The 21,354-nt window shown below is 39.9% G+C and overlaps 2 protein-coding genes across 2 annotated transcripts; both read left to right on the forward strand.

Annotated features, from left to right (window-relative positions):
* Positions 1 to 759: 759 nt before the first annotated feature.
* htr3b (5-hydroxytryptamine (serotonin) receptor 3B) lies at positions 760 to 9,261 on the forward strand (the record flags this gene model as incomplete). Its single annotated transcript, XM_083665160.1, has 9 exons — positions 760 to 835; positions 2,361 to 2,524; positions 2,829 to 2,873; positions 3,409 to 3,518; positions 3,772 to 3,941; positions 5,354 to 5,511; positions 8,042 to 8,252; positions 8,369 to 8,578; positions 8,996 to 9,261. 9 exons carry the CDS (start codon positions 760 to 762, stop codon positions 9,259 to 9,261), a joined length of 1,410 nt encoding a protein of 469 aa, XP_083521286.1.
* A 1,485-nt stretch (positions 9,262 to 10,746) lies between these two features.
* htr3a (5-hydroxytryptamine (serotonin) receptor 3A) lies at positions 10,747 to 14,737 on the forward strand (the record flags this gene model as incomplete). Its single annotated transcript, XM_083665162.1, has 9 exons — positions 10,747 to 10,804; positions 11,035 to 11,198; positions 11,462 to 11,506; positions 11,625 to 11,734; positions 12,102 to 12,271; positions 12,674 to 12,834; positions 13,262 to 13,472; positions 13,800 to 14,033; positions 14,415 to 14,737. The coding sequence occupies 9 exons, from the start codon at positions 10,747 to 10,749 to the stop codon at positions 14,735 to 14,737; spliced, it is 1,476 nt and encodes a 491-aa protein (XP_083521288.1).
* Positions 14,738 to 21,354: the final 6,617 nt, after the last annotated feature.

The raw sequence follows: 21,354 nt of genomic DNA on the forward strand, positions 1-21,354 counted from the left end.
TTGGACAGGGGGGAAATCAACTCACAAGAACAACCCAACTGTCCTCCCATTATGACTGTGTCGTGTCCTCAGTATTTTTGTTCGACAACTTTGTAATCGAAGTTGCACCCAGGTCGCATAAGATTGAATGCTTAGGCCTACAGTACATACCATTTTCTTCTTTTGAAAAAGGTGTTTATGTTCCAGAGACAAATGAAAACAAATATTGATAAAGCTAGGTGTGTCACCTGTAATCACTTACTGGAGCATTGAAAAACATGATTGTGTTTTTGTATAAGTTATAAATTAAACTAACTTCTTAATATCAGTGGGCCGATCGATAGGTCTATCTCAATAACATCAGCATCGGATGAATTGCAATGGATCAATGAGATGCCCTTTTATGTAGAAGATGTGATCATGAGAGCGGGGGTAGACAAACAGTGTGAGACAGTAAGCTATGGCAAATGTCCAAATGTTCTTCTTCAGAGAGCTCGATTTTGTTTTTAAACAAATGAGTAGACTCATGCAGAGATGGCAAGTTGCAGCTTCAAATACAGTATCATCTTACCATGCTAATGGATAATCAATACAGAGGACATCAACACTTTCCCACACCCGTCCATTCCTTGTTGAAACAGAGTAAAGAATAGACCTTAGTTAGTTTGTTAAGTGGTTAGAATGTATCTTTCTTCAGAAAGCTTATTAACCATAAGGAAAATGTAATTTATCTGAAATCCATACAATAGTTCTGTGGAGTAAAGATTTGGGTACAGCAAAATGTATGTAGGAACTGCAGCCGCTTTTCCAGTCACCAGCATCATGCCTCTCACCTGGCTACTTTTACTGATCTCAGGTAAGATTCAAACAGTTTTTACAACTTTATAGTCGGCCGTGGGACTATGGCTTTGCTTGAAGTAAAATATTATTGACAAAATGTTGTGAGATACTTTACATTTAGAGCCATCATTACATCCAATGACAGCTTTGTTTTTAAAGACATTTAAAACTTGAAACGTATGAAATGCCAGTTATTGAATGAAGATTGTTTTCTGTTTCTTATTTGTTACTAAAGCATCCTATTCTGTTAATACAATTATGTGACAAAAGGAAGTCCATCTATTTGAATCTCTGGGTTTTACCAAAGAGAGACAGATTAATCAGGAATTAATTCAAGTAATATTTGTTCCTGTTACTTACGTATCACACGATGAATGAAGATTACATCGATGATACATGGTAATGAAAATAATTATGTTGGTAGTTTCCTCTTTATTGTCCAATTACTGTAATTGACGATTATAACAATGTCCTGCCATAACACTTTTACACTTTTTTTTTCACTCTGACAAAAATCTCAACTGCCTCAACATTCTAATTCTCTGCAGGAAAAAAGACTTGTCGGTTATTAGTGGGCATGCTAATCCAAGTCCAACTATTGTTCTTGCTCATATTTATTAATAATTATTATTCACATTCTTCTACATGCTACTCCTACAACTTTTACCTCCAACATCTATCTATCTATCTATCTATCTATCTATCTATCTATCTATCTATCTATCTATCTATCTATCCACCTGTGTAGACTGACAAAATCTCCATTCATTTGTTTGATACTATTTACGCTTTTTGAGCTTTACTCAAATTTGAATTAAATTAAATCCTGTTGTTGTTGTCCGATGTTGCACAACATTTTTATTTGTATGTATTTTTAAACTTTAACAGCACTTTAGCCATACAATACAGAGATCTAAAACCAACTTAATTCAAACCAGAGACACACTAGTAAGGTTGCAGAGCCTTTATTTAAAAATAAAAAAATTAAAAAAAGAGCCTTCCATGAAATGTTATTATTTTTTCTTTAAGATTCAAGAGACACACCTATAGACACATTGCCAGTGTGTCTCTGGTTTGAATAAAGTTGGTTTTAGATCATTCTGTCATGAGGTCAAAATGCTATTAAAATTAGCATTTTAACCACATGATAAAAACTGCATGAAAATTGTGCTGTTAAAATTTTAAAGAAAATAAAAATTCATATAAATTCATGGAAGCCTTTTTTGAGAAGCATAAAGGTTTGCAACTTTGATAGTGTAAGAAGTCGGTTTTAGATATCTGTATTTTATGGCTAAAGTACTATTATTAAAGTTTTTTTTAAAGGTTGTTCAACATTGTACACATTTTTTTCCATTACAATGAGCTCAATCTTAGGTCAATTGAACGCACCGTTAAAAACACAGTGTGAAAAAATTGTGCTAATTGAGTCTATAACACAACAAAATGTGGAAAAAGTGAAGGGGTCTGAATACTTTCCGAAGGTACTGTATTAGAGCTTTAAAACCCATTCAAATTACTTACGACCCTAATCTTCTGTTTAGCCCCTCTGGTTGAACTTGTACCAGAGAAACCCAAGAGGTCTGCCCTGAATCAGCTCACCAGGACCCTCCTGCGTAAATACGACTGTGGAGTGAGACCGGTTCAGAACTGGACTAGTCCCACTGTCATCCACCTAGACATCATACTGCAGTCGGTGCTTGACGTGGTAAAGAACCCCACTACCACATTGGATTGTCTGAAACTCTCATACTATGAATAGAAGAAAATACATGAATAAGTACCTGATTCAGTATGAAGTATCTTTGTAATACATTACAGGAAAAATGAAAACACCACAATGTTACAATGCTATAACTTTGGAAACATTTTTTTACTTTCTTTTAAAATTTAAATAAAATGTGAATTGTGTAGAGCTTCTCACTTGCAAAACCATTCCCTCCAGACATTACATTTACACCATGAAAAAGCATTACTCTTGGATTGTTTCTTTTTTAAATTATTGTTTATAGGATGGACATACCCAGAAAGTCACCACAAGCATTTGGTACCGGCAGGTTAGTATGCATTGTCTGGTTTCATGTGCTGATAACGTCAATTTCTCAGTTCCCACACAATGGACAACCATCAATGGCCCATCCAAAATATAAAATGTGTCTTTTTAGTTCCATTACTTCAATTACCTCATCAGAGAATGATCACTTCTGCGGATCCTATTCCTAGTTTGAATGAGTTTGAGTGAGTGAAAAACAAACATGAAAATAAAATCAGGATGAAGGGAATCTCATTAGGGTTAATTTGTGTGGTGAGCCAGCGGATGTGAGTCTCCAGGCTCTCTCTCCATTTACTTTAATGCAATTTCAGCACTGTTGTTGACTTTGCTCTATTTCCAATCCACCGTCTGTCTGTGTGCCCAGTGATTTAGGACCAAAGGTTACACCTAAAGTCAAATATCTTGAAAATGATTAGAATGGCATACAGGGTGGATGAATATCTGTTTATTCATCTTTTCCTCTGATAATATACAATGGTGTTAAGACGGCTTTAATCTATTACTGTCTTATAATTTCTATGAACTACTTGTGTTGTCAGATCTGGACCGATGAATTCCTTGTGTGGGACCCTGAGGAGTTTGATGGGATCACTGAGATTTCCCTTTCGTCTGATGCTATCTGGGTACCTGATCTCATCATCAGTGAATTGTAAGAATGTATCCTGTATGTGTTTCTGTGATGTACTGCAGTGATACATTTTAAACTATGAGACATTTCTCACTGTCATTGGAACATTACATAATATGTCTACGGATTGCTTAACACTATCAATTAAAAATGCTTCAAATTTGGCCTTTTACATTTCATCTGACAGGCAAGGAAGTCTGCTGACCCTAAATGTCAGAGAGTGCCTCATATTGTATACTGTAAACAATTGTAAGTCTTGTCTTACCTCCATCAGTGTGGATGTGGGGAAATCTCCGGCCATCCCCTATGTTTACGTCAACTCCTCGGGGACGGTGAAGAACTACAAGCCCATCCAGGTGGTGTCGGCCTGCAACCTGGAGCTGTACGCCTTCCCCTTTGACAAGCAGAATTGCACTCTGACCTTCCGCAGCTGGCTTCATACAGGTTAGCCTAGAGGGAAGTACAGACAGTAATGTGATATGCCTTCAGCTTGATGGGCTAAAGAATCATACTGTCAAGTCATTTTACACTTGGATCAGAGGTTTCATGGGGATTTGCGTAGGTTGAGGATGTTGAGAAAGTGCACACATGAACAATTCCAAGTCATTGCACTTGGCACTTTTGTATATCTGAAAGGACTGGATAAGTAGCTACAGTATAAGGTACCTAGATGGAGCAACTGGATAACCTATCCAGTCATTTATTTTAATCTAAATGAAGTGATGAATGGTAACCTCACAGGTAGGGTCTTGGGGCTGATATGGAATTGGGCATGAGAAGCACTGGAAAACATTTGTCATCATCATGTACACAATCAGCACATTAGTTCACATACAGTGCCCTGAGTAAATAATGGGACAGTGAAGCATTTTTTTCTTCTTTTTGCTCTATACTCCAAAAGTTTGGATTTTAAATCGAACAATTACTATAAGGTTAAAGTTAAAGATTCTCAGCTTTGATTTGATGGTATTTGCGTACATATTGGTTTCACCATTTAGAAATTACAACACTTTTTATGCATAGTCCCCCTATTTCAGGGTACCCAAAAGTAATGGGACAGATGTATCAAATGTCCAAATTAAGCACTCATGTTTAGTATTTAGTCGACAATCCTTTGCATGCAATAACTGCCTGACGTCTGCAACCCATTGACCCCACCAGACGCTGGGTACCTTCTCTGGTGATGCTCTGCCAGGCCTGTACTGCAGCCATCTTCAGTTGTTGTTTTGAGGTCTTTTTGCCTGTAATCTTATCATCAGTAAATGAAATTCAAGTTCAATTGGATTTAAATCTGAAGATTGACTTGGCCTGTCAAGACCTTTCCACTTTTTGGCCCTGAAAAACCCAAGTTGCTATGCCAGTATGTTTTGAGTCATTGTCTTACTGTATGATGGAGAGACATCCAATTAATTTGGAGGCATTTGCTTGCACCCGAGCAGACAAGTTGTTTCTGTACACTTCAGAATACATTCTGCTGCTGCCATCAGCAGTTACAATCATCAATTGAGACAAGTGAGCCAGTTTTAATGGCAGGTGGTATGCTGTAAATCTTGGGCAGATCCCTTTCTCTCCAAACCTTCCTCTTGCAATCACTCTGGTACATGATAGTATTCATCTTATCTGTCCACAATACCTTTTTCCAGACCTCTGCAGGCTTTTTAGGTACTTTTTAATCAGTGTCATTTCAGAATTTCAGTTGTTTACTATTGCACCCCCCTTGGGCCAATCAATTTTGTACATGGCAAGATGCATCATTCACACACAAAAACTACCAATAATCTATTTGATTTAGTGTAAATCAATAACAAGTTACATTGAGTGACTATTAAGCTCTGTCTCTGTGCTCTGACACGTAGTAAGTGAAATAGACCTGGCCCTGTGGAGAAGTGCTGAGGACATAGCCAACGATAAGAGGGAGTTTATGGACGACGGAGAGTGGGAGCTTCTGTCCTTACCCTCCCGCTACTGGCAGCTCCGTCTGGACGACAGGGACTATGCCCACATCCAATTCAATGTGCGTACCTAAACCACTCAAGCAGTTGATATGTAGTGTGCAACTTTGTACATACAGTGCATTCTGAAAGTATTTAGACCACTTCCTTTTTCTACATTTTGTTATGTTACAGCCTTACTCTAAAATGGATTAAAACTAAAAAAAAAATCCTCATCAATCTACACACAATACCCCATAATGACAAAGTGAAAACAGGTTTTTAGAAATGTTTGCTAGTTTATTAAAAATAAAAAACTGAAATATCACATTTACATAAGTATTCAGACCCTTTACTCAGTACTTTGTTGAAGCACCTTTGGCAGCGATTACAGCCTCAAGTCTTCTTGGGTATGACGTTACAAGCTTGGCACACCTGTATTTGGGGAGTTTCTCCCATTCTTCTCTGCAGATCCTCCCAAGCTCTGCCAGGTTGGATGGGGAGCAGCGGTGCACAGCTATTTTCAGGTTCCTCCAGAGGTTCAAGTCCGGGCTCTGGCTGGGCCACTCAAGGACATTCAGAGACTTGTCCTGAAGCCACTCCTGCGTTGTCTTGGCTGTGTTCTTGGTGTTGTTGTCCTGTTAGAAGGTGAACCTTCGCCCCAGTCTGAGGTCCTGGAACAGATTTTCATCAAGGATCGCTCTGTACTTTGCTCCGTTCATCTTTCTTTCGATCCTGACTAGTCTTCCAGTCCCTGCCGCTGAAAAACATCCCCACAGCATGATGCTGCCACCACCATGCTACACCGTAGAGATGGTATTGGCCAGATTATGAGCAGTGCCTGGTTTCCTCCAGACATGACGCTTGCCATTCAGGCCAAAGAGTTCAATCTTGGTTTCATCAAACCAGAGAATCTTGTTTCTCATGGTCTGAGAGTCCTTTAGGTGCCTTTTGGAAAACTCCAAGTGGGCTGTCATGTGCTTTTTACTGAGGAGTGGCTTCCGTCTGGCCACCATAAAGGCCTGATTGGTGGAGTGCTGCAGAGATGGTTGTCCTTCTGGAAGGTTTTCCCATCTCCACAGAGGAAATCTGGAGCTCTGGAACTCTGGAGCTCTGTCCCTTCTCCCCCTATTGCTCAGTTTGGCCGGGCGGCCAGCTCTAGGAAGAGTCTTGGTGGTTCCAAACTTCTTCCATTTAAGAATGATGGAGGCTACTGTGTTCTTGGGGACCTTCAATACTGCAGATATTCCTTCCCCAGATCTGTGCCTCGACACAATCCTGTCTTGGAGGTCTACGGTCCCCTTTAACCTCATGGCCTGGTTTTTGCTCTGACATGCACTGTAAACTGTGGGACCTTATATAGACAGGCGTGTGCCGTTCCAAATCATGTCCAATCAATTGAATTTACCACAAGTGATAGAAACATCTCAAGGATGATCAATGGAAACAGGATGCACCTGAGCTCAATTTCGAGTGTCATAAACAAAGGGTCTGAATACTTATGTAAATGTGAAATTTCAGGGTTTTTTTCATTCCTAAAAACCTGTTTTCGCTTTGTCATTATGGGGTATTGTGTGTAGATTGATGAGGAAAAAAATTAATTGAATCCATTTTAGAATAAGGCTGTAACATAACAAAATGTGGAAAAAGTGAATGGACTGAATACTTTCCAAAAGCACTGTATACTGTTCCTAGTCAGTACATATATATACATATTATATGTCAATGTGTGAGCAAGTCTACTTTAGAAAACAAATCCTGTGGCTATTCACATTACATCACATTTCTACTAATGTAGGAAAAGGTACAGTTATCAAATCATCTGATATCATCTTGATTATTTTAACCTATAATTTACTATTTGATCCTCTTAAAACAGTATGTAATTATGCCTCAAAATCGAGGTCTATGCATTTTCTATCTAACCTCTTCAAACAGAAAATAATACTGTGTGCTTCTAGTAGGGAGAGTGTGACTTTAACATTACAATTCGATTGGATTGACTATTGACCGGGCTTGTTAGTCGTCCCCTCCCCGTGGTCCTAGCCATGCTGTGAGGGTGTTAAAGTGATTGGCCTGGGCTTCATGGATCGGGGTTAAGAAGCTAATGCTAATAGATGGGGGTGAGACGCATTCAGCATGCTGAGAGGGGAGAGAGCCACCATAATGAGACTGTCTCAGTGGTGGGCCTGATCAATGGCTGTCTTGTTACTGCCTGGAGAAATGGGCCCACAGCCCATGGCAGGTGGGGGAGAGAGACTGGGAGGCTAGGCTGCTGTATATTCAGCTCAGGGATAAGCACTTTGATGATGGGGTGTTCATGGCTTGTTACCTCAGAATTACCTTTACACCTTTACACTATGGCTCGTTGCCATAGCCATTTTAGAAGATGTTTATGTTTGTGTTTTGGGGTACTCACTTAGGAGTGTGGAGTGTGTTTGCGCATTCTAGGTCCACGGGAGACCAGGGATAGAAAATGTAAAAAAGCACTACAATCAGCCATGGAATTGATCCATCTCAGAGCGATAACCTCTAAGAAGGATGAAAGATAGATGGATAGTTCTTTATCCCCTCATGTGTCAACATGCCCAAGACTCTCCCACTTCTGATCAGGTGTTGATTCGCCGGCGCCCCCTGCTGTATGTGGTGGGTCTGCTCATCCCTAGTATCTTCCTCATGGTGGTGGATGTGATCAGCTTCTACCTACCACCCAACAGTGGCACACGTATCACCTTCAAGACAAGCATCCTCCTGGGCTACACTGTCTTCAGGGTCAACCTGATGGACGAGCTCCCCGCCAACTCTGTCAAAACACCACTCATAGGTACCACATCTTAACATAGGCCTACTTGTATAATTAATTTGTTGATTGACTGAATGACTTATTTGAAGATTGGCCTGTGACTGATATTTGGTGACCTCCAACCTCCCTACATATAGGTGTGTTCTTTGTGGTTTGTATGGCGCTTCTGGTGCTCAGCCTGGCCAAGTCCATCCTGGTGGTGAAGCTCCTGCACCACAATGAGAAGGAGGTGAAGGAGATGTCTGTTTCTGCCTGTCTACTGGACAAGTACGGTTCATCCAGCCAGAGCTTCATTGAGAGTGCCGTCACCTCCATCAAAACATTGAATGATGTGGATCAGTGCGGGGGTAAGAGGAGCTGCTTTGAAATGTTGGAATGTAGTTGTAGATACCGTTGTGACTGTGACTAATAAACAGATTTCCTGTTTTTTCCTTATTTCCTCAGATTTGTGTGTTTGGTTCAGTTATTTTGACACATCTGGATGTTGGTAACAGCTCATTCCTGCAACACAGTCTTCATCTTACTTAAGTGTAAAATTGTCATGGATCTTCATGTTATCTTCACGTTATTTACTTTACTATAGTGTGAAATCTTCACGGTTCCAGGAAGCATTATGTTAGTAACTACGTCCTGCGACTTACGTGGTGATTTCACAGTATTAAGCATTAACTTTGAGTGATGAAATTGTCTGGGGAAGGCATTAAGAAAGTTGCTGTACAGTATTCCCACAAAGAATAATCCCTCTGACTTTTTTTTCCTTCCAGGCTATGAGTTTGACCTGGCTATGGACGAGGACCTGCTCTCTCTGAGCGAGCCTCAGGAGAGTTCCCCTCGGCTGGAGAGACTCCTCCAAGAGATTGTGTCCCTCCGGCTGTACTTGGACCAGGGGGAGAGTGAGGACTCGGCCCAGGCAGACTGGGTGGCCCTCTGCTGTAAATTGGATAGGCTGCTGTTCCAGGTCTACCTCCTCATCCTGGTAGTCTACACCAGCACTCTGCTGCTCCTGTGGGCTAGCTGGAGCTCTGTTTGAGATAAAGGGATTGTGATGAGTTGTGATGAAATATAACAGAACATAACAGGCTCAGTGATAGGGAAATCCCCCCCCCCCCCCCCCCCCCTTTGATAGAGCTCTAAAATGAAGCTACTGCATAAAGAAATAGTTTGTGCAAGTTCTCAGGGCAAATTCTGCAACACCAATGTGTTATTTCACATCTAGTTTAATCACAATGCTCCCCTGAAACTTGTACTGAATCAATAAAGTACATTCAAAGCCAAGTGTGGGCAACTGTATTCCCTGTTGGTTGACTGATGTAGACATAAAAATATATTTGAGCTACTCTTATAAACCTCTTGTTGGAAATGATCTGTGGAAATGTAATTTGCAGATATTTGCTAATCTTGTTACAATGGTTGTATGGCTAATGCTTGATTTAAGGAAATAAATGAAAAGGTGTTAGTTTGCTGTTATGTAATAGTGTATATTTCTATATGTACTGTTTGTCCTGTTCTATCTATGCTTTTCACATTCATTGTTCAAAATAAAGCTGACCCTACTCTATTGAAGCATTTCTCTATCGTTAATTTATCGTCTTATCAATGTTATGGACAATATTCATGAGGATCCGTACAAAGTGTAATCTTTTTAATTGTATTTTAGGCCTAATATAATTAATGTAAATGTAACTTGTTTTTAAGGACAGGCCTACCAAATCAAATCAGCGTCCAATCCAATAATAATCATATATTCAATTCCGGCAGTGTATACTTTCCAAACACAAAAGATAAGGCATCATCAACTGACTGACATGATAACGAAATTAACTCTGATGACGTGTAAGCTCAGTAGCCTAAATGTGATAGCCTATCAAATATCTTTGATCTTGTTAGAGATCGACCTGAACTTGAACTCCCAGATGCCACTACTGAAAAAAATCGACACCAAAGTATCAAATGCTCCTCTGTATGTTTGGGAAAATCCATTACAGTAGAATCAATTACAGTAGAAGGCAACAAAGTCTCCCACAATTCCTGCACGTGCGTTTGAGATGATGAAACTGGCACGACGAAGTGATGCACATAGCCTACAGTAATATTCGCAACTAAAACACCCATGTCATTTGATTCAGCCACAACATTTGTTTTCTTTCACGAACGCAGAATGCACAGGACAGGACGACGAGTGATAAAGCCCGCTGCTCACAATCTCAGCAATGGACACCTGGTTAATAGCCTCCCTCAATGTGTTAACACAGTGACATCAGCTTGCTAAACCTGATACAGAATGCACGAGATGAAACTTGAGGGGAGTGGTGAGGCCTGAGGAGGAGGAACGACGAAGATCCTAATATTGTACGTATTCCGCACTAATATGTAGCCTATAACGTGGCTAATTGATGATGCAGTAAACATTTGGCAACAGTGGACAGCCAAGGGTATGCTATTTGAAAGCTGCACACCGCGCGTTCAGTTACAAGGGGAAACGTGAACTTTCGCGCAGGATGAGAGTTTCAGCACTATGGACTGCGCCCGCTTTACTGCTTATGCAAAGCGCCGTGCAAGCCTGCACAGGTATTGTGAGAGATGCTTGACTTTACTTCACACTTTTCAGATGGCGATGTGTTTGGCAAATGTCATCACCTACTTTGCTTGTAAATAATGCATGTTTTCGCGTTTTTGACTGTGGGGTAAAAAGCTTATAAGCCTACGCATGACGTTGCATTCAGAGAGTATTATTACGTTTATAATTTGTTGCATTGCAATGGTTGAAGGTACACTGACGTAGGTGTATATGTATTTCTCTTAGTCAAGAGACTGGGTAACAACACGGGGCGCTTTGCCAATGCAACATTGGTGCGTCTTTCAGAGTTTATGAGCGCTGGATACAAGAAGGGAGTGCGACCTGTGCGCAATTGGCGTCAGTCTACGATAGTGGCCATCGACCTCATGGTTTACTCCATTCTCAGTGTGGTAAGTAGTACTATGGAATTTATAGGCTACTGGGGACAATATGGTGCATGAGACTGAAGAGAGCATGCCAAACTGAGGAAATATATATAGTAGAGGGATTTCATTGATAGGCAAGAACATTTAATATGAACGCAGTGCATACAGTACAGAGTAGCCTACTATCCAGTTGTGGTGTTACAGTATGTTACACCACACTATAATAAAAAGTAATGATGTGGATTACACATCATTATCACCACTTTAACAACGATGTGTTCCAACAGGATGAGAAGAACCAGGTTCTGACAACATATATATGGTACAGACAGGTAAGACAATGACGGTTTACCACTAAATTGATGTTTAGACCATTCACCGATTGTTTTATCAACAGAGCAAAGTGACCACTTCTGCATACTGACCTTATGTTATATCTCTCTGTGTCAGCAATGGACAGATGAATTCCTGGTATGGAACCCAGAGGACTTTGATGATGTGGAACAAATGTCTATACCTACCGCTAATGTGTGGGTGCCTGACATACTCATCAATGAGTTGTAAGTACAGTGTTTCATTATAGCTAGTGTGTGTAAAAACATTGCACAACCTTGATATAAAAGTTTGGTAGGATAACTCGCATTCAGGTTCTCTCTATACTGTACTGTATGTAACATGGTTTTGATTGACAATAGCCTATATTTGTACAACATGCTTAAACTTATGATTTATTAATTGATATACAGTATAAATGAATGTACACATCAAAAATCATTTCCATAATGAGTATAATAATCATAATGCTCAAAAGCAAGTTATGTCCAATATGCTTAAATAACCTCAAATAGTTTACTATCATCTCTTGAGTTATCCCTCACTGTTTTTTAATCGATATTCTGTTTGCATTGCCTTATGCCTATCTTTTAGTGTGGATGTGGGTAAATCTCCTGACATTCCATATGTGTATGTGGACCATAAAGGACTGGTGCGCAACTATAAGCCCCTCCAGGTGGTAACTGCCTGCACTCTCAATATTTACAACTTCCCCTTCGATGTCCAGAACTGCAGCCTGACCTTCCAGAGCTGGCTCCACACTAGTAAGATGTTTTATTCAGTTGCCTACTAGTTTCTTTTTGGCTTTTGGGTATGCCATGAGAACAAAAGCTTATGAACTGTATACACATATTTGTAAGTTTTGTTTGACGAGGAATAGGCTTTTATTTAGTGTACAAAATCAGATTTTTTCCATAGTTAAACTGTCTGAGCATTAGTATCAAATAAAACAATCTAATTCATGTTCTACTCTTTTTCAACAAAATCAATATATGGAAAATTACATTTCTCAACATTCAAGGAGCAACATTTAGGCTGCCATATAATCAATCAAGCCCTGAGCAGAAAAAACAACAAATCACATTTTTCCCAAGAAGCAACTAAAGTGCTACCATCAACATTGATCTGAACCCACTGACCTCCCCTCTCCATGTCATTTCCTGTAGTTAATGACATCAACATCACACTGATAAGGAGTCCAGAGGTGCTGAAGGAGGACAAGAGTCTCTTTATGAACCAGGGAGAGTGGGAGCTATTGCACGTCCTGTCCAGATACAAGTCCTTCAGCCTGGATGATAAAGACTACTATGCCGAGATGAAGTTCAATGTGAGCATGCGTACAATAATCATGACCGTTCCTTTATGTATACTGGTGGGAGCATGATACTAATGTCAATGACAAAAGGATACACAGGATAATACAGGAATGAGACAGAACACTGAATTTTACAGAATAAACAATACTCAGTAAGAATAGGGGATGAGAGGATAAGAAAACTTCTCACCTTGATCGTTTACCCCAAGAGGCTTCATTAGCACTGACATGATTTACAGATCTAAGTCAAAGTGTGTTAGAGTATTCATATCAGAGGCCATCAGTATTGTATATGGTATACTTTTCATTATACTATGAAGTTGATTTTTACACCAGGTACCCATAACAAGAAGTATGTGTGTATTCATGACTATTCACTCACTGTCCATTCATGACTTACTGATGTCACTCACTATTATCCATGAACTTCATCAACCAGGTGGTAATCCGCCGCAGACCTCTCTTCTACACGGTTAACCTCCTGCTACCCAGTATATTCCTGATGGTGATGGACATTGTGGGGTTCTACCTCCCCCCAGATAGTGGTGAGAGGGTGTCCTTCAAGATCACGCTGCTCTTAGGCTACTCTGTCTTCCTCATCATCGTCTCTGACACGCTTCCCGCCACCGCTATCGGAACGCCGCTGATAGGTGAACAGATCAGGTTCAAATTGATATCATAGCGGATTGTGAGGCGTGATGTGAAGTAGAACAACTTAGTGTGGATAAACTAGTGTTTGTTATGAATGACAACATAGTTCATCTTGTTGGAATTGTTCGATAAACAAATCCATATATTGAAAATGTGTGTACCTTTGCAGTATGCACACAGTTAATATACAGCATATCCACAATGGCATGTTTTTTAGTATACACCCGTCTTCTTCTTGGTTCATATGTATTCACTGTATCAGTTGTCCTCGTCGTGTACACTTCATAGAACAAATGGTCAGTATTGATCTATACCCCTCTCTTAAGGTGTATACTTCGTCGTTTGCATGGCCCTGCTTGTGATCAGCCTGACAGAGACGGTGCTAATCGTGCGGCTGGTTCACAAGCAGGACCTGCAGCCCCATGTGCCCCAGTGGGTGAAACACTTGGTGCTGGAGAGGGCCACTGTCCTCCTCTGCATCCGTAACAAGCACAGCCTGTGCCCCATGCTGTCCCGGGGGTCCGACCTGGCCCACTACAAAGAGAACAACATCAGCACAGGTACAGCAGGAATGGTCAAGTGAGAAATGAGGAGAGAAAAGACAGGGGAGTTGGGGATAGAGGAGGATGAAAGGAGGATGAAGGGTAGGGATCATCAATTTAAGTATGTTTCTCATTACTATATTGGATACTCAGAATACATGTACATTTTATGTTATAAGAAACCCCCCTCTCCAAACATATCTTCTCCCCCCTGAAGCTCCAAGCAACAGGTATAAAAGGGGGTCATATTAGAAGAGAGAAGATGGGAATGTGGGAGGAAGAAGGGATGAGGAGAGAGAAGGAGGAGCATGAATTTTGAATGGAAAAAGATAAATAAATGAAGGATACAACTATAACTACTTATGTTTGTTTTATGAATTTCAAACTGTCACAATGCAGGTCAATGCAACCACCACCATCATCACAGCTACGAGAGTGGCCGCAGCAGAGCTGACAGCGAGCGGGGGCTTGGGGGCCTGGGCTTGGGGCTGGGCCTGGCCCAGCCAAGGGACACTACCCCGCCTGTCATGGATAACATCCTGCATGAGATAACGTCCATCCGCCACTTCCTGGAGAAGCGGGACGAGTGCCGAGACATTGCCAAGGAGTGGCTGCAGGTGGGCTACGTGCTGGATGTGCTGCTGTTCCGGGTCTACCTGGTGGCCATGTTAGCCTACAGTGTCACACTGGGAACACTTTGGTCTGTGTGGCAGTATGCCTGAGGGCCTGATGGCGGAACTGGGGGGACATAGAGGGAAAATAAGGGGTCCCTGATAAGTCACAAATAACTATGGTCGAACTGAGGTGGATGAGCTCTGTTGAGTTGATTTGGTGGTGGAAGAAAAGTGGATATATTCAGTCTGAGGTCATATAAAGAGTGAGTAGGGAAGAAGACAGAAATATAAATATTGATATATGAAATATGGTTTGTCATTTCTATAAACTAGTGTCTCATACAAACTAGTGCTGTTTCGCTGTTTAATGTAATGTTGAGGACTAGAAATAATGTCTGCTCAAGATTGCCTTTGAAGTTCCGACTATCTTTGCAATTCTTGAAGCTCACATTTCCTGTAGGCTCCATCAAGTGTTCATATTACATATCATATGCTATTTTAAAGTACATCCGGTCCAATGCAACTGGCAAAGAGAGTGTATCTAGGGCTCCAATTTGCAAAAGCCGTTTTGGTAATTTGGTATCAATGCAAAGTGCGCAAAATGGAAGGGTCAGTGGACTTGTCAAGTGGAGTTGGCAAATATAAACACCTATGACATACCACATTCAATAATAATAACCAATAGGCGAAAATAGACACTTATTTTACCATAACGGGCTGCAGTTATCGCCTATTGGGGATCCCTCCTACCACCAGTACATCCGTGATAAACATGTGGAAGTAGACCCAGTGTATATTCTGTATATTCTCACATAACTCATTTCTGTAAGCTATATTCCCCATAAAACCGTGCATGTCTTTAATAGGACATAAGTAATCAAAATATCTTAAACATTGTATACTGTAGATTATAGGAAAATATGCATGCCTACTTCATAGATATTGTATCAGCATGGCTTCCTCATCACTTTCACTTGCAAAATGTATACATAAACACTCTTTTAGATATTGTAGCTTTAAAAAAGAAAAGAAAAAAGAAGCTTGACCAATGGAAGGATTTTGCATAACCAATGGAAGGATTTTGACAATAATCGATTATTCATGGTTGTTTTTTCATCCTTATGCTGTTACACTCCTCAACTACAGTGATTTTTCATGCATTCTAGAACTATGAACGAACCTGCATCCCTAACTACTATAATCATTTTATGAAGTACTTTTATAAGCGGAAGGCATAAACCAATACAATATATCATGAAAAACACCACTAGCACCATCGCTTGTTAGAATTGCTGTCAGTGTAAACCTGTTGTACAAAAGCAATAACACACTCAAGGGTGTGCTATATTCAATAACACACTCAAGGGTGTGCTATATTCTAGGATATCAGCTGCGCCTCGTGCCTATGACCGCATCACAGCCGTTGTGATATCCATGATATAGCACACCCTCTTTTGTGTTATTGCTTAATGATAGTATGGTCATTATATTTGTCAAGAATGATTCCAACATTCTCAGTGAAATCCTCATTGGCACAGTATCTTACGACATGTGGCGTCATTCCTATGTGACACTCAAGAGCCTCAACCGATCTGTCTTGTAGGACGTGGAACCAATCTGAAGATCTGAAGATTAGAAAGAATCTGTGATAAAATAGATCCCAATTTCTGAGATTCATGCTCTACTTATGTTAAAAAACCATTAAAACTTGATATACATCATTAGTTACTGTTGTTTGAAGTCACTTGAATAATTTATATGCACTGTTAAGTTAGCATAGCTGCGGGTAAAATACCTGTTTCGTTTCATGTAAAGTGTTAGTTGCTCAGCTGGCCTCTGCTAGTTTCAAGGTCATGTACAGTGCATTCAGAAAGTATTCAGACCCCTTCACTTTTTCCACATTTTGTTATGTTATGGCCTTATTCTAAAATACATTCAATTAATTTTTTTCCTCATCAATCTACACACAATACCCCATAATGACAAAGCCAAAACAGGTTTTTAGAAATGTTTGCTAATTTATTGAAAATAAAAAACTGAAATATCACATTTACATAAGTATTCAGACCTTTGCTATGACACTCGAAATTGAGCTCAGGTGCATCCTGTTTCCATTGACCATCCTTGAGATGTTTCTACAACTTGATTGGAGTCCACCTGTGGTGAATTCAATTGATTGGACATGATTTGGAACGGCACACGCCTGGTATATAAGGTCCCACAGTTGACAGTGCATGTCAGAGCAAAAACCAGGCCATGAGGTCGAAGGAATTGTCCGTAGACCTCCGAGACAGGATTGTGTCGAGGCACAGATCTGGGGAAGAGTACAAAAAATGTCTGCAGTATTGAAGCTCCCCAAGAACACAGTAGCCTCCATCATTCTTAAATGGAAGAAGTTTGGAACCACCAAAACATCATCAGGGAGGTGACCAAGAACCCAATGGTCACTCTGACAGAGCTCCAGGGTTCTTCTGGGGAGAACCTTCCAGAAGGACAACCATCTCTGCAGCACTCCACCAATAAGGCCTTTATGGTAGAGTGGCCAGACGGAAGCCACTCCTCAGTAAAAAGCACATGACAGCCCGCTTGGAGTTTGCTAAAAGGCACCTAAAGGACTCTCAGACCATGAGAAACAAGATTCTCTGGTCTGATGAAACCAAGACTGAACTCTTCGGCCTGAATGCCAAGCGTCACGTCTGGAGGAAACCAGGTACTGCTCATCACCTGGCCAATACTATCCCTATGGTGAAGCATGGTGGTGGCAGCATCATGCTGTGGGGATGTTTTTCAGCGGCAGAGACTGGGAGACTAGTCAGGATAGAGGGAAAGATGAACGGAGCAAAGTACAGAGAGATCCCAGCCAGAACCCAGCCAGAACCCGGACTTGAACCCAATCGAACATCTCTGAAGAGACCTGAAAATAGCTGTGCACCGATGCTCCCCATCCAACCTGACAGAGTTTGAGAGGATCTGCAGAGAAGAATGGGAGAAACTCCCCAAATACAGGTGTGCCAAGCTTGTAGCGTCATTCCCAAGACGACTTGAGGCTGTAATCGCTGCCAAAGGTGCTTCAACAAAGTACTGAGTAAAGGGTCTGAATACTTATGTAAATGTGATATTTCATTTTTAATAAATTAGCAAACATTTCTAAAAATCTGTCTGGCTTTGTCATTATGGGGTATTGTGTGTAGAATGATGAGGGAAAAAATGAATGTAATCCATTTTAGAATGAGGCTGTAACATAACAAAATGTGGAAAAAGTGAAGGGGTCTGAATACTTTCTGAATGCACTGTAACTAAAAACATAAAAATAATTGACAGACGCTAACTGAAACTTTGCTGCAAGAAATCATTAACTTGGGCCATGCAAACTTGTTTAATTCTTTAACAGATGCCCCACTTAACTTTTTTGTTAAAAGATGATCGATTATTAGGGACTGTTCGGTAACTACTGGGGGGAAAGGAAGTTTGTGTTTATATATATAGTGGCATATACTTCCCTTATCAGCACTTTATGGATGATGAATGGAGCTTGTAAAAATATTTCTGTTTACAATTCCCATGAATAATTTTGAAATTAAAAACAATCATTTACAGTCCAAATACAGTTAATAATGCATCTCCATCATCCCAGCCATAGCCAAATCTACTCAGAGAGTAGTTAAATCCTCATTGGCACAGTATCTTACGACATGTGGCGTCATTCCTATGTGACACTCAAGAGCCTTAACCGAAAACTGGATCAGAAGCCTGGGCCAAAAGGTTCAACCGTCTGTACGCTGACACTGGTGAGAAACAGGGGTTTTCTCAGTGTAATGGCTCGGTTTTTCTCCCAAAGCATCGTACACTCCAGCCAAGAGCATGCCTGGGAGCGCAGTGGGCTACATAAACGTCACTGCTTGCAAATCTTTACTAGTGTAGGCCTACTCAGTCTTCATAGAACTACTTTCATTAAATGAAAATAGGCCTACTTCTTGTTGTAAAAAGAATGCTCATGGAGATAGAATTATCTTCATGGACCATTGCTTTCATGTGAAAATGACTGGTTGGTGGAAATTAAAAATAACTAGAAAAGTAAGTTCCAGAAGAAACTTTGTGGATGGATAGATGAGAGAGGGGAGATATAGATTAGACAATTAATGGTTAATCAGTATGGGTTATACTGAGTGAAGCAGTAGTGACTGATGAAAGGACTGGTGAAGGAAAGTAAGGATGGCTAAGTAGTTGAAAGGCTAGATAGATGTAAGGTTGGAAAGATATAAGGTTAGAAGATAAGATAGATAGTATGTTAGAAGTTTTTAGATACTAGAATATATATATATATATATATATATATATATATATATATATATATATATATATATATATATATTCACTCACTGAACACTGTATTAGGAACACTAGACTAATACTGGGTAGGGCCTCCCTTTGCTAGATAGATAGATAGATAGATGTAAAAAGGTAGATGGATGGATGGATAGATAGGGTACGATAGCCAGACAGATGAGAGAAGGTTAGCTACTGTAGATACTAAGATTGAGGGTTAGATAGATTGCTCGATAGATAGATGAGAGAAGGTTAGATAGACAGTAAGGTTGCTAGGTAGATAGATAGATAAATAGATAGATAGATAGATAGATAGATAGATAGATACAGTAGATAGATAGATAGATAGATAGATAGATAGATACAGTAGATAGATAGATAGATAGATAGATACAGTAGATAGATAGATAGATAGATAGATACAGTAGATAGATAGATAGATAGATAGATAGATAGATAGATTTTCGTCTCACTTGTAATCTTTTAAACAATGAATCAAGTTTGCATGCCCACTAAAACTTAATGTTGCACTGCACTTTTTAGCGGAAGGAAATTGGAGCCCTAAGATAAATACAAATGTTCCTTTTATCCATAATGAGGAAAACCATGTAATAAAATCTGATATTATAAACAGTATGTCCCTCATATAGATGTGAGATATGTTTTCACTGTTTCATTTTCAATGTAAAGTAATATAAATATTTTTTATGTTGAGTTATAAGGTGTAAAGATATTCTAAGTGTTTAAATAATATTCCTCCTGACACTAGTGAAAAGTGGGAAGGGAAAAGTGATAATGATGCTACTGTACTTGCAATGTTTATGAAAGCCTGTGTACATTCAAAATTGACTCAACATGGTTTAATGATGTTACATATTACAATTACATCACATTTCATGAACAAAGATGTTTATAATAGCAAATTCTAAAGCCTTCTTATTTGTTGTGGACCTCCTAGCTCTGATATTATGAAATGTGTTGAATATTGAATTGATATGCCTTCAACCATGTACCCACATCTTACATTAAATATTATTAGGCAATTAGTTGCTATATGTTTTTAGGCTGAATCTCGTTTTGCCCTCAAACCATAGAAGAGCACTGTAACATACTACACTCACCACAGGGGGGCGTAGTGCCCTGACAGAGCGGTAACCCCCCCATGCTCCGGAGGTGGGTTTTAATCCCTCCTAGTGATGGCCTTAGCCTGCGGACTGACACTAACATAGTAATTGTAAAGATTTTTACCTCACTGGAAATGCACTCTGTGGGTGTGCCCTGATTGGATAAACGCCATTGACACCCCACATAATTAAAGCAAAAATCTGTTCCACAGTAAATGGGAGCATCGATCCCAATACAGTCAATAGGGATCCGGCAACCCACAGTCTGTGTGGAAGAGTCTCTGCCTTTTAGTTGAGCACTCTGCTCTTTCTGTCTGATATAGACTCAATGCATGTCACTCACTGGAGTTATTTTCGAATCAATTTTCTAATACATTTTTAAACAATTGTAAAAATGTTTGACTTCAAAACACTAATCTTTCCTTGAGGGCCCTTCATGCGACAGTATAAGTAAATTCAAAATTGGACATAAAGTACTTACATTATGAGGTGTATCTCTTTAGATACCTAGCCAACTGGAGTGCCTGAGTACTGTAGTGCACTAGAACAGCACTAGAGGGACCTATTACATGAGCATAGAACATTACTACCTCCATTGAACAGCAGGACCAAACAGTGTTGGAAAATTAATTTTTGTTAATTCACAAGGAACATCTCATAATTGGAAGGAAACAATGAACCTCTGAAGAGGCAATTTCTTTTATCAATCTAGAAAACAACTCTTAAGAAGAAATACTGAAATATATTTATAACTAACAACCATTACCATTTCATATTGAGACATGATGGCCTTGGCCTTGTTTTAAAAAAAAAAAATCTTTCTAAGTACATAACGAGCTACACAGACAGAGACAATATCAGTGGTTGTTCATAGGATGTATCCTTGACGAACTGTTGAGAAATGTGAAACGTACACTACACTTACTACCATAACTGCTGCTATTTACAGTGACCTGCGTAAGTAATGGGACAGTGAAGCTTTTTTTCTTCTTTCGGCTCCACACTTCAAAAGTTTGGATTACGAAGTAGAGATTCTCAGCTTTTATTTGATGGCATTTGTGTACATATTGGTTTCACCATTCAGAAATTACACCACTTGTTATGCGTAGTCCCCCTATTTCAGGACACCCACAAGTAATGGGAGAGATTTATCAATTAAATTAAATTAAGCACTCATGTTTAGTTTCTGGTTGACAATCCTTTGCATGCAATAACTGCCTGAAGTCTGCGACCCCATTGACCCCACCAGGCGCTGGGTATCTTTTCTGGTGATGC

The sequence above is a fragment of the Argentina silus genome, assembly GCF_951799395.1.
Source record: "Argentina silus genome assembly, chromosome: 2".
NCBI lineage: Eukaryota > Metazoa > Chordata > Actinopteri > Argentiniformes > Argentinidae > Argentina > Argentina silus.